This window comes from Fusarium solani (assembly GCF_023522795.1).
Source record: "Fusarium solani strain SB1 chromosome Unknown bctg00000008, whole genome shotgun sequence".
Lineage (NCBI taxonomy): Eukaryota > Fungi > Ascomycota > Sordariomycetes > Hypocreales > Nectriaceae > Fusarium > Fusarium solani.
Window position 1 is genome coordinate 2,691,750 of NW_027072148.1, and position 12,161 is coordinate 2,703,910.

At 50.4% G+C, this 12,161-nt stretch overlaps 3 protein-coding genes across 3 annotated transcripts; 2 read left to right on the forward strand and 1 right to left on the reverse strand.

The window, feature by feature from the left end:
• Positions 1–522: 522 nt before the first annotated feature.
• MRS44_012904 (uncharacterized protein) lies at positions 523–3,270 on the forward strand (the record flags this gene model as incomplete). The annotated part of the gene is made up of 6 exons (XM_065618954.1): positions 523–888; positions 935–1,470; positions 1,682–2,288; positions 2,343–2,355; positions 2,450–2,628; positions 2,680–3,270. 6 exons carry the CDS (start codon positions 523–525, stop codon positions 3,268–3,270), a joined length of 2,292 nt encoding a protein of 763 aa, XP_065475026.1.
• Positions 3,271–3,574: 304 nt separating this feature from the next.
• On the reverse strand, positions 3,575–7,061 carry MRS44_012905 (uncharacterized protein; the record flags this gene model as incomplete). Its single annotated transcript, XM_065618955.1, has 7 exons — positions 3,575–4,471; positions 4,548–4,624; positions 4,675–4,981; positions 5,566–5,626; positions 5,676–5,873; positions 5,921–6,819; positions 6,891–7,061. The coding sequence occupies 7 exons, from the start codon at positions 7,059–7,061 to the stop codon at positions 3,575–3,577; spliced, it is 2,610 nt and encodes an 869-aa protein (XP_065475027.1).
• Positions 7,062–7,524: 463 nt separating this feature from the next.
• MRS44_012906 (uncharacterized protein) lies at positions 7,525–12,151 on the forward strand (the record flags this gene model as incomplete). The annotated part of the gene is made up of 10 exons (XM_046272321.2): positions 7,525–7,761; positions 7,813–8,639; positions 8,687–8,916; positions 8,963–9,174; positions 9,223–9,296; positions 9,345–9,377; positions 9,746–10,942; positions 10,994–11,421; positions 11,469–11,731; positions 11,780–12,151. 10 exons carry the CDS (start codon positions 7,525–7,527, stop codon positions 12,149–12,151), a joined length of 3,873 nt encoding a protein of 1,290 aa, XP_046126514.2.
• Between the last annotated feature and the right edge of the window lie 10 nt (positions 12,152–12,161).

Sequence of the window (12,161 nt, forward strand, 5' to 3'; positions counted from 1 at the left end):
TCTTTGTAAAAATGCACAAATATTGTCAAAGTTATGGCCGTTCTATGATATCCTCGAATCAGTCAACCTTGTGACTCCAAGGCCTTGACTCTCTTTAACGTAGGTAGACAAGAGATCTTGTCTCTTGGCTACGGATCCCGACTCCACCGGTCCCTGCGAGAAAAGAATAATCAATACTTAACTTACGGAAGCTCTTATCTCTGAAAATCATCGGATAACTGTGGGTATATCGACGGAGGTTGACCTGGAGCTACTGTGACGTCATTGGGTCAGACAAACTCGCATCACCAAACCACCTTTGACGCATACGAAATCCGCATATGGTGCATTACATGACTTCAAAAGGTCTAAAGAAAAGAAACGAATAAATGGATACTCTCCACTGGAGAATTATCGTTCGAGCAACACGTGAATACCACGTGTTGGCCTCCACTTTGTGGCTCTTTACGAGCGTGAATCTTGGCAACCATTCTTACTCCTCCATGCACCTTGACACTCTGTACAGCACATTTCAACGATATAATGCAGATTACTATCGCTCCCGCTAGCACCAAGACTGGTGTCGCCATTATCCGGTCGCTTCTCACGTTTGAGAACCAGTCCATCAACATCAAGGCTCTCTACCGGAACGTGAAAAAGGCACCGGAAGAGTTTACGTCACACGACAACTTCACAGCCGTTGAGGCGGATGTTTCGGATGCTTCGTCACTAGACTTTTCTGGATCGGATGCCGTTCTTGCTATTACACCTCCGGTATATGACGGCCGTGGCATCGTTGCTCACGCTACAAACGTCTCCAAGAACGTCCGTGATGCTGTCGAGAAGGCTGGCACCGTGAAGAGGCTCGTGTTGCTCTCGAGCGTGGGGGCAGAGTTCTCCGAGGGAACAGTATGCGTAAATAGCTGCCATTCACAATCTTAGCTTACCTTTGCAGGGCGAACTCAAGACGAACCACACTGCCGAGCAAGTCTTCAAGGACACGAATGTTCCTGAGATCGTCTTTGTTCGATGCACGTATTTTATGGAGAACTGGACAATGTCTCTGGAGACACTCAAGGCACCAAAACCCTTCTTCTACTCAACCATCACGCCGTTGGACTTTAAAGTCGCCATGGTCGCTGTCAAGGATATTGGTCAAGCTCTGGCTTCAGAGCTGGTCAAGGAGTCGACCCCACCCGCCAAGCCTTACATCTTGGAGCTTCACGGGCCACAACCGTATACACCACTAGATGTCAAAAATGCATTCTCACAAGTTCTGGACAAGGACGTTGAGGTGATGGCTGTCGAGAAGCAGGATCTGCCAGCGTTTTACGGCAAAATCTTTCCTCCTCAGATCATCAATGAGTGGGTTGAGATGGCCACGAGCTTCTTGCCTGGTGGCATAGCAGAGAAGGATGTGACTAAGCCGAGCGAAGTTGATATTGTTAGAGGCAAGACGGAGCTGATTGAGGCTATTCAAGCAGCATGGAAGTAATTGTATTGTCGAGAGTGTAAAACAGACAGACGAAATTGAGTATTTAAAAGGAATTATTTCATTGGCCAATTCCATCTCGCCCCGAGTGACGTACCCCGCCAGCGATAGGCCGATAAGAAGTCCTTATCGGACATCGCATCGCGACTCGTACAACAAATTCTCGATCCTTCAAGAACATGCACCCTCGACGACCATGATAATAACCAGGGTCGCGCGCGTCGCCCTGCGTCGCCAAGCGATAGCGACGACAATACTTGCTCGACCGATACCGGCCTATGCGCGATCGTTTTCGTTTTGGGATTTGTTCAAAACCCAACGAGTGGCGGGGGAAGTGAAGGAGTCGACCGAAACGAAAACGACCGAGACGGAAGCGGCCGAGACACAGCCGGGGAAGAAACCGCCGTTCGATACAGTGCCCCTGGACACACCGTCAAGCGAGAATCAGTTGAACAAAGACGAGCCGGTCAAAGACCAATCAGTCGAGGAAGAACCCAAGGACGAGTTCAAGGAAAAGTTCAAGGGAAGGTCCCAGAAAACACAGCCGACCGATCAACCGAAACCGAGGGAGAGGGGACCATACAAGAGCCGTCATGGGCCAAAATGGATACACATCATAAACAGGCGCATACAAGCGCTGCAGGAGAGGCAACGCACCAAGAAGGACATACCCCGTTCATTATGGAGGGATATTGGCAGGGTGAATGCCTCTGTCAATCAGAACTGGTCGCGTGTCTTTGCTTCGAGCGAGGGCTTTCTGACGCCTAAAGAGGGCGTGGCTGGATTGACGAAACAAGAGGTGGCTTGGGGTGATATGGTGAGTCTTTTCGTCTTTGTCTGTGTTTATAGATGGCTAACTCGAGAGTTGTAGGATAACATGGTGAGTGACGTTCCCTCTACAAGGATACAGCCGACTAACGATAAATGATAGGGTATGTTTTCCCGGTCAAAATCATGACCCGTCTAACCATGAAGCAGGCCATGTCAACAACGTCATGTACAACAAGTACGCCGAGGCTTCCCGCATCAACTGGATCCGCGGATTATCGGAATACCGTAAGGATAATACTCAAGAAGAAGTGCAAGAGTACCTCCAGTTGATGACACCCCAGTCAACTGGCCTTGTTCTGCGAAGCATCAAGACTTGGTTCAAGTTTGTACGTGTTCCACCTGATCAACTAAACTGGCCCCTACTTACCATCCTCAAGCCTGTCACATTCCCCGACCGTGTGAGTGTCTTTCACAAGATCACCAAGCCTCCTGAACCGGACTCGGATCACTTTATTCTCGAAGCCATTATTCTCTCCGAATACCACTACAGAATCGCCGCCAGATTGACCGAAGAGCTCGTCATCTACGACCACATAGAGGGAAAGAAGTCGACTTTGAAGCCTAACCAGGTCAGGGATCTGAACCGCATCTTCAAGAGGCAGCCGCTGAACCGGGAGACTGCGGACAAGGAAATCGACGAGTGGATGGACCGACTTACCGATCTTGAGATGAAGGTGCAGACGAAGGGCAGACCTCTTCAGGATATTCCTCTCAAGGAGGCTGCTGTGGAATCTGCCATCGATGACGCTCTTAGGGCTACTGGTGAGCTTGAAGCCGAGTTCGACGTCAGCAAGGAAGACTCCAGATACGCAGAAGCCCCCAGAGATCTGGAAATCTCCAAAGAACTAGAAGCCGAGGAGGCAGAGGCTTCCAAGGAGTCGAAAGACTCAAGGACTCCGAATACCTCCAAGGCCGCAGAGTTTTTTCAAGAAGATCTTCAAGTGGTCATAAGTCCTAGCAGGTACTAAGGAGTCAACATTGGAGTCTTTCGAGGAGTGGAAACAACTCAAGGACTTGAGTGCATTCGAGGATTTAGCAGCCCCCAAGGATGCAGAAGCCCTCAAGGACCTGGAGGCAACTAAGGGACGGTGTCGGAGTCTGCCGAGAAGCCCAAAGAGTCCAAGGACTTGGAAGTCTTCAAGGACTTGGCGTCAGAGTCTCCTGACGAATTGAAAATGTGCAAGTATGGCCCAAAGTGTAAAATAGTGTACATACAGAGATAATGAATGATCTCAAACCATCCGCTCTCCGTGTATTAGCCGTCTACCCTGTCTAGAATACCGTCCTCAAGTTCCATCCTCCAGTAACACCTCTGGCAAAGACAAAAGCTGCAAACGCCGCCGTGTAGAGAACCCCTGCAAACACAATAAGCCCCCGATATGAACCAGAGTTGGCTTCCAAGATGGCCCCTGCTATAGGTATCCCCGTCAAAGCGCCGAAGCTGGCGATGAAGAAGGCTGTTCCGTTCCTTTTTCCGTAGTCTTCGATCTTGCAGACCTGGCTGACGCAGACTGGCGTGAGGCTGATGGCTGCTCCAGACCAGAAGCCGAAGAGGATGGTGAAAGATGTTGTTCTGACTTCTTCGCCGTCGGCAGTTAGCCACAGCGTAAGAATAAAGGCTGCGCAGATGAAGGCCGTTATACACATGGTGTTGAACGTGCCAAAACGGTCCGCCACGTATCCTGGCAAGGCGCGGCCGGGAACAGCACCCACGTTGAGAAGGGTGTTAAGCATGTATGCTTTCTGTGAATCGAACTCGTAATGAATTGCGTATGCCGAGATGTACGAGTAGGGTATAAACACGGCAAACTCGATGAGAAAAATGGCCGCGGTTGTTGCCGCGTAATTCAGGTCTGAAAGTGCTTTCAGGTCGATCGATGCGCCGGCCTTTTTGTTCGGCGGTAGTCGTTTGCGGAGAAGACAGCATGCCACAGCCCCTGAAACGGCGTTGATCAGAGCGATGACTCGAATCGCCCAAGGGAAGCCGATCTTTGGGCCTAGATAAAGGATGACTAGAGGGAACGCGACTCCCCCTATGCCTCCTGCGGTACATGCCAACCCAGTGGCAAAGGCGCGGCGTTTGTAGAACCAGTGTCCGACTGCTGCGAGGCTGGGGTTGAAGAGGAGGGATGCCGACATGCCGCCGAGAACACCGAAGGAGAGGAGGAACTGATAAAATTCTGCGAGAATCAGCAAGAGGGAGATGCTGTGAGGTGGTGTGTGCCTTGCCTGTTGATAAACTGACGAAAATCATCGAAGCTACCATGCCGATGGAGCCAGGGATGATGACAAGTTTGATATCGTGGGCATCGACAATTGGACCTTTGAGAGTCAGAATTTGGAGAGAGAATTATTGAAGCAAAATCACTTACCGACTTGAGCACCGCAGAAATACAAAAAGAAGCCATAACATCCAAAGATCCATCCTACGGTAGACTCTGGGAGGTGAGACAGCTCATTCTCCAAGACCCAGGCTTGCAGCACTGCTAAGGTATTGAGGAGACCCATTGAGGGTATCATGGCGCACCAGGCGCCTATGACTACGAGCCATGCTCGAGTACCACCTTCTGGGTAGTCTTGATCATCATCGGTGATGGTGATGGAGGATGGGTTGTGGTGAGGCATTGTGACGCCCTCAGGGGGTGGGACATTGCTCTTTTGCTGTATCATGGCGTTACTCTGATGTTAGGTTTGCAATTGATGTTGGGTCTATTTTCTTATCTATGCCAAAATTTTCGTGTATTTATTCGCAGTATACGCCTGAGGCGTATACTCGAGTGGAGGCCGTCGAGATTACAAATGCCATGACCAACGAACAAGGCATCCGAATACGACCGTCGCTTAGTAAATGAAAGCGAGCCTTTATGCTATAGTAGACTGTCTTGGCAGTCTCGGACATGTTCAAGAGCTGTCATTAGAGGGCGCCGAGTGGTCTACCAAAAGACATGCCATCCGGAAGTCGTCGTTCCGCCCCACAACTCACCAAGACTACAGACGACTTGGGCGGATACCAACTAGAGCACCTTCGAGAGTTTGCTTCGTGTTAATTCCACGAGTTAACATGTATGGGTATGTACTTTATTCAAGAATCGAGGTTTATGCCTGTCTTTACTATCCACTCATCACAGATTATATCTGAATGACTTGTTCTCCTTGTCCGTCATATCCTCCAAGCCATGGCTCAGTTCAGGTTGTCCGTATTGCCTGTCACGGCTACTATTTTCCCGTGCGAGCACCACACGAAGTGCAAGAGATACGCCCACACAGATGGCGAAGCAGATCATGATGCCAATGAAACTCTCATCATAGCGAGGGGCGTATTTGCTAAGCCGTGTTAGCAACTGGACAGACGCAGAGACACAAGAGTACTTACGCATCAAACATCAACGGGCCTACAATGTTTCCGAGAGAGTATCCGATGAATGTCCCCGCGGCGTAGACGGCCTTTTTGGTGTGGCCGGCGACGTTGGATGTACCCAGGCCAATGCATTGGACCCAAGCGGACGAGAAGAAGCTGATCAGGTAGAACCCCACAATTCGCCCGGCGAGTGCGGTGTCAGGTAGTTTCCATCTAAGCAACTTAGCGAAGTCCAACACATCTAGGGTCGCGCAACTTACAGGAGAGCACAGCCGAGAATGACAGGCGCACAGGCACCCACAACCACGTACAAACGCGAGTTGGGAACCTTTTGTCCAATGTAGCCTGAGCCAAGAACGCAGATAAAAGCCATGGCGCCGATGGGCAAGTTGAGCAGCAACGAAGTAAAGACGTCGAAGCCCATATCTTTGAACACGATGGTTCCAAAGGTCGTCACTGCTCCAGAGCCTGTGCATGAGACGATGGATAGAATGATGATGCCCCAGAGTTGGTAGTCAAAAAGGGCTTCCTTGAACTGATATGGCTTGAACTGTCTGTTTTCGGAGCCAGCGTTGTTTCCTCGGACACGTTCGAGTAGGAGACGACGTTCCGTTTCGGTGAAGCCCTTGGCGTCTTGGGGACTATCTGGGAATACCCACCACAGGGCAACACCCCAGAGAAGGGTGGCGATGCCGGCAATGATGTACATGTACTGCCATGAGTTGAGAGAACCACCTTTGATGTGGCCTAGACCATAGTTGATGAGAGGCGAGACCAGCAGGGAGCCACCGCTGAAGGAGTACCACCAACTGGAGCGGGAGACTTGTTCAGCGTGGGTGTACCACAGTCCAACAACAAGCATAAATATCGGAGAGACACCAGCCTCGATGAGTCCCAGGAAGAATCGATTGACCAAAAGACCCGCGTAGGAGGTACACGCTGGGGTGCAGAGAATGACAAGGGACCAGGCGATGCAGATCCCAGTGCAGACTATTCGACTCGGGAAACGTTGGGCGAGGAACGAGATGGGATATGTACCAACGATGTAGCCAAAGTAAAAGATGAGGGATACCCAGGAGTATTTGAGGCCCGTGTTGAGGTTGAGGTCGTCTCGGAGTCCAAAGATGGCGGCTTGGCTGAGGATTGCCTTGTCGTAGTACTGTAGGGCGTAGGTGAAGCAGAGCTAGCAACGTTAGCAACCAGTTTTGGATGGATTAGGGGCTGTCGTACCACGGGCATTAACCGCCAGTCAATCTTTCGTAGGAGACGTTTGTTGGTCGCCTCGTCCAGCTCGATCATGTCTCCATCGAGCGAGGATCCGATAACATGGTCTCCCTCGACGGCAGTAGGCTTTTCACCCAGACTAGTCGAAGGATCTTCTTTCTCGTAACGTGAAGTCATGACGAATCAGCAAAAAGTGCATAATCCAAGAGCAGGACTCGGGAAGATCACAGGGAGAACCGTGGGTCTTTTAAGCAAACGAATTTTTCATCTGCCCCAGACATTACCCCAGACTATCTCCCCATCCCTGTGACCATCTAAGCGAAGCAATTCCTTCACCGGTGTACGACCCAATCATCAGACGATTGATTCACCCAGCTGAGGTCCATCCGGTACCCCGAGACCGGACATGGCTCCACTTGTATCCGATCCGGGCGGGGAATGCGGAGGCCTTTCCGGTTTGGGAATATCCGACGGATGTGCTCTGGAGCCGAGACTTTGTGTTTGTTATCTGGACCTTGGTTTTTGATGTGCAAGGGGATTTTCTCCTCTGGATATTTTGGGATTGCGTCAACCTGCGTCAGCCAACAAGATGAGGCCTCTGAGATTGAGTTTGGCTGCGCGACGGCCTCAATTGGCCTCGATGAGGGGAAGTCGCTCCCTTGGGACGCGCTGGTCTTCCTCGCAGAGCAACATCCAGCAGCGGCCTCTAGGCTACGTAGTAGCTGGAGCTATTGCGGGAGGCCTGTTAACTGCATCTGCTATATCCTATGACATCTTCCAATCGTCAGCTCCAGAGCCAGCTCCAAAATGGAAGGACAAGGATTTCAAGCCAACTGCGGCTCCAGCAAAGTATGCTGACCATGCCACCATGATGAAAGTACGTTAAACCAAACAGCTCGTTGAAACATGTGCTTACCATTTGCCGCAGGCGGTCGATGAGATTCGACGTATTCTAGGCAACGACGCCGTCAGCGTTGACTCTCACGATCTCGACGAGCACGGCTACTCCGAATGGTCCACCTCCAACACAGATGTCCGCCCAGTAGCCATCGTCCGACCCAATTCGACCGAGGAAGTTTCGAGTATCGCAAAAGTATGCACGAAATACAAGGTTCCGATGGTTCCGTACGGCGCAGGATCGAGCGTCGAAGGCAACTTTAGCTCTCCGTATTCTGGCGTCTGTCTGGATCTTTCGGGCATGAACAACATTGTTGCTTTTCATCCTGAGGATATGGACGTTGTGGTTCAGGCTGGTGTCAACTGGACAAACTTGAATGACGAGATTAAACATTCCGGGCTGTTTCTACCTCTTGATCCTAGTCCGACTGCGTTGGTTGGAGGAATGATTGCGACAAACTGCAGCGGTACCAACGCGATGCGATACGGCACCATGAAGGACTACGTGGTAAACCTCACAGTAGTTCTAGCAGATGGGTCCATCATCAAAACACGACATCGTCCTCGAAAGACGTCAGCTGGGTATAACCTGACTGGTCTCTTTACAGGATCTGAGGGAACTCTTGGTATCATCACCGAGGCGACGTTGAAGTTGGCCATCATTCCGGAGAGTTTTAGTGTCGCTATTGCTACTTTTTCTACGGTCAAGGAGGCTGCCGATGCGGCTTTCAAGATGATGAGGAAGGGTGTGCCGCTTGCTGCTCTTGAGTTGATGGACGATGTGCAGATGAAGGTTATTAACAAGAGCGGAGGAGCGGGAGGTAGAATGTGGGAAGAGAGGCCTACACTGTTTCTCAAGTAAGTACTGAATGTGTTGGAATCGATCCGTGTGCTAACAATGATAGGTTTTCTGGATCAGAAAAGGCTGTCGAGGACAACATCCGGCTGGCACAGGATATTACAAAATCCAATGGCTGCCACGCATTCGAATCAGCCAACACGGAGGATCAGATGCAGTCTCTTTGGTCGGCGAGGAAGCAAGCTCTCTGGGCCAACCTCGCCGTTCGACCTGAAGGAACACAGATCTGGTCGACTGACGTTGCAGTACCTTTGTCCCGAATGGCAGAGTTGATCGGTAAGATGACTAGCTAATTGTGCGTTCAGCGGCTAATGGATATTAGAAATCTCTAAGGAGAGAGCGAGCAAGCTGGGCTTGTACAACAGTGTCCTCGGGCACGTAGGAGATGGAAACTTTCACCAGGTGGTAATGTACAACCCAGATATTGAGAAACAGCGAAAGGCAGTCTCGGATTGTGTCGATTCGATGATGGTGAGTGCTTTGGAGATGGAAGGCACAGTGTCTGGCGAGCATGGGATCGGACTTGGAAAGAAGGTGAGTACCACTCTCAGTATCTGTTTCTACTTGGTTAACGTCGTCTAGCATTGTCTGCAGAAGGAGCTTGGTCCGGCGACGATTGGGGTTATGAGAGCACTCAAGGAGACGCTGGATCCACAGTAAGTTTGTTAAATGCTTCACTTTGAATCGGTACTGACATGTCTTAGTTGGCTTCTTAACCCAGGCAAGGTGTTTGACAAGTGAGAACGGCAATAGAAAGAAACTTTTATTAGATTTAGCACATTTACGAATAGACATACGAAATATATCTCTGCTAAGTTATGATATAATGCCGTCATGTTTGAATAACATGGTTTTTGCTACTGTGGCTGGTGCCCTCTCTTGTAGGCGCCGTTGATATCCAGTAAAAGCATATCAGAGAACACACTAAACCACGATGCCATTCTCAAATGTCAAAAGACCCTTCTCAACAGGTACCGAGGTAATACGGCCTTATATCCTGCTTCACACATCCCTTCTCATCCCTGTCCTTTGCCAAGAACCAATAACCGATCATCGGAGCCGAACCTGTGGGGAAACAAAATGAGCCATTGTCGGATATCCGTAGCCGAAATCTTGAGCCGAACCGCAGCGACATCCGACGGCTCCAATCTCCACGATTCGGCTTCTCTACCATGGCGGAGCAAGATCCCAGCGGGACCTCCCAGATCGGATTCCTCCCTGTCAATCAGACGAATTCACCGCCTGCGTCCAAGCATCGACGGGCGTATTTGTCTTGCGAACGCTGTAGGAAGCGCAAGTCGCGTTGTGAGCCTCTGCAGGGGGAGACGCGATGCAAGAGATGCGTCGCGGATAATCAGGTTTGTGAGTTTCGTGCGACGAGGAGTACTAAGAGAAAGGCATCGCCTGTCGAGAGAGATGTACGTCGTCCACGAGAGGATGAACCTGGGCCTCAGGGCTCCGACACGGTGGAATTCCAACCTCTTGAAACGGGAAATACACCGCAGACACGGCATGCGATGGACATGAACACGCTTGAGAGCCCAGTTACGACTGCTCTAGATGCAAGATCAAGACTTGTCTCCACACACATCCACAATACTGCGGACGCCTTGGATCTTTTGACCTTTGCTGCAACGGGGAGCCAGGCCTATAACCCATCAGATACACCAGCACATGAGAGTCATATCTCATCGGCTATGCCTTCGAGCGTTTACGGCCCATCAGCCGAGGCGAGAAGAATATCAAACGCCTGGTCTGGCTTTGTCCTGATTCGAAAGGGGGTCATCTCACAACAAGAAGTCATCGAGTATTTGGACTTTTTCTTTGAGAGACTCTGGCCGCTAAAACCTGTTGTTCCTTCTTACTATCGCAACAGAACATCATACGTGCAGCTGGCCGTGGAGGAACCTCTGTTACTCACGTGTCTTGTCACGATTGCGTCGCGATACGTCCCCCTGTCTGGCTCGCACGGCGAGATCAGATCCGAGAGGATACACTGGCAGGTTTGGAAGTTTCTTCAGCGGTTTCTGCAGTCTGTCATGTGGGGATCGACGACGACTCGGTCTCTCGGAGCTATTTCGTCAATGATTCTACTGATTGACTGGCATGTCAAGGCTATCAATAACCCGATGGACTTCACAGAGGGTGATGGGGAAGCTATCAACTTTGTGGATGATTCCATGGCGGGGTTTAGGGAGCAACCTGGTGATTCATTGACGGGTCAGCGTCGTTATGGTATGACCTCCTTGATGGAGAAGCTCAACATTGTGTCTCCGGCGTACCGAAGCAACAAAATGTCATGGTGAGGGCCTAATCTTAGACTATCTAGTTATCTTAACTGACTGAATCTTAGGATCTTGTTGTCTAATGCAATTGCCCTTGCACACGAAGGCTGCTGCTTCGAAAATGAATCCCACACACCCTCGACATCCTCTTCAGAGTCAGAAGCCATCCGACAAGAATGGAGCCGCCTCGTCTGCGTATTCATCTACTTAGCGGATGAAAGCCTAGCCACGCGCCTCGGCCTCGAACCCTTGCTCCCAGAAAAGTCGAGACAAGTCGTCAAAGATCGGTTCTCTACGACATTTGCGGATTCTTTATCTGATAGTACTTTGTGGGAGGGATATCTTGAGCTTGCTGTTGAGGCTCGCAAGGGCAGAGAGTTTCTGCACTCGCTGAAGAAAACTGGGACGTCACTTTCAACGTTGAACTTGGTTCCTACTCTTGAGCACTTGAGACGATCTTTAAGTCGCTGGAAGAGGCAATATCATCACCACTACGGTAAGTATGCTCCAAGCCTTGCAATTGGCCTTACTAACGGTGTCAAGATTCCAATACTTTTCTGAGTGCATGCTTAGATATGGAGTTTCACTACATTATCATGTATTGCTTCGCTCCCGCTGCCCAGGCTTTGCCGTCATCTGCAAGAACGGCGGCTAATGCCCTGTCCGAGTTTTCTGATCAAGCGGCACAGGCGAGCTACTCCCTTTTAGCTGTCATTGTTGATGTGCTTGAACCGGGAAAATTGATTGCTTACTTACCTGTTCGGTGTTGGCTGTTTATCGTAGCTGCGAGTCTACATCTGTTAAAGGTGAGTAGGCTTGGACATGAGCAGAATCACTGCTTACGAGTTTAATAGGCCACTATTGCCAAAGAGCAGCATATTTCACTATCACATCCAAATATCCATCTGCTTCGATCCGTCATCGACGCCATCCGCGAAGGCTCTCCAGATGATTCTCATATGGCCATGCGTTTCTCCAAATTTCTCGGAATCATGCTCCAGGCCTCGCTGCCACCTCCTCGAAGCGCTGCACCTGAGGGAGCCCAGCAAGGTCCTGAAATAAACAGGGTGACTTCCCAGGGTGAAAGCAGCATTGAAGGACCGTTCGCTTCCATGTTTGAGGATGTGGGCATCTGGGATATCCCGTTCAACATTGATGTGGTTTCTGATCCTTTTACGTGGTGGGACTCTTTTTCAGGGAAAAATGGGTTCGCTAGGTTTCCATAAGAACTCATTC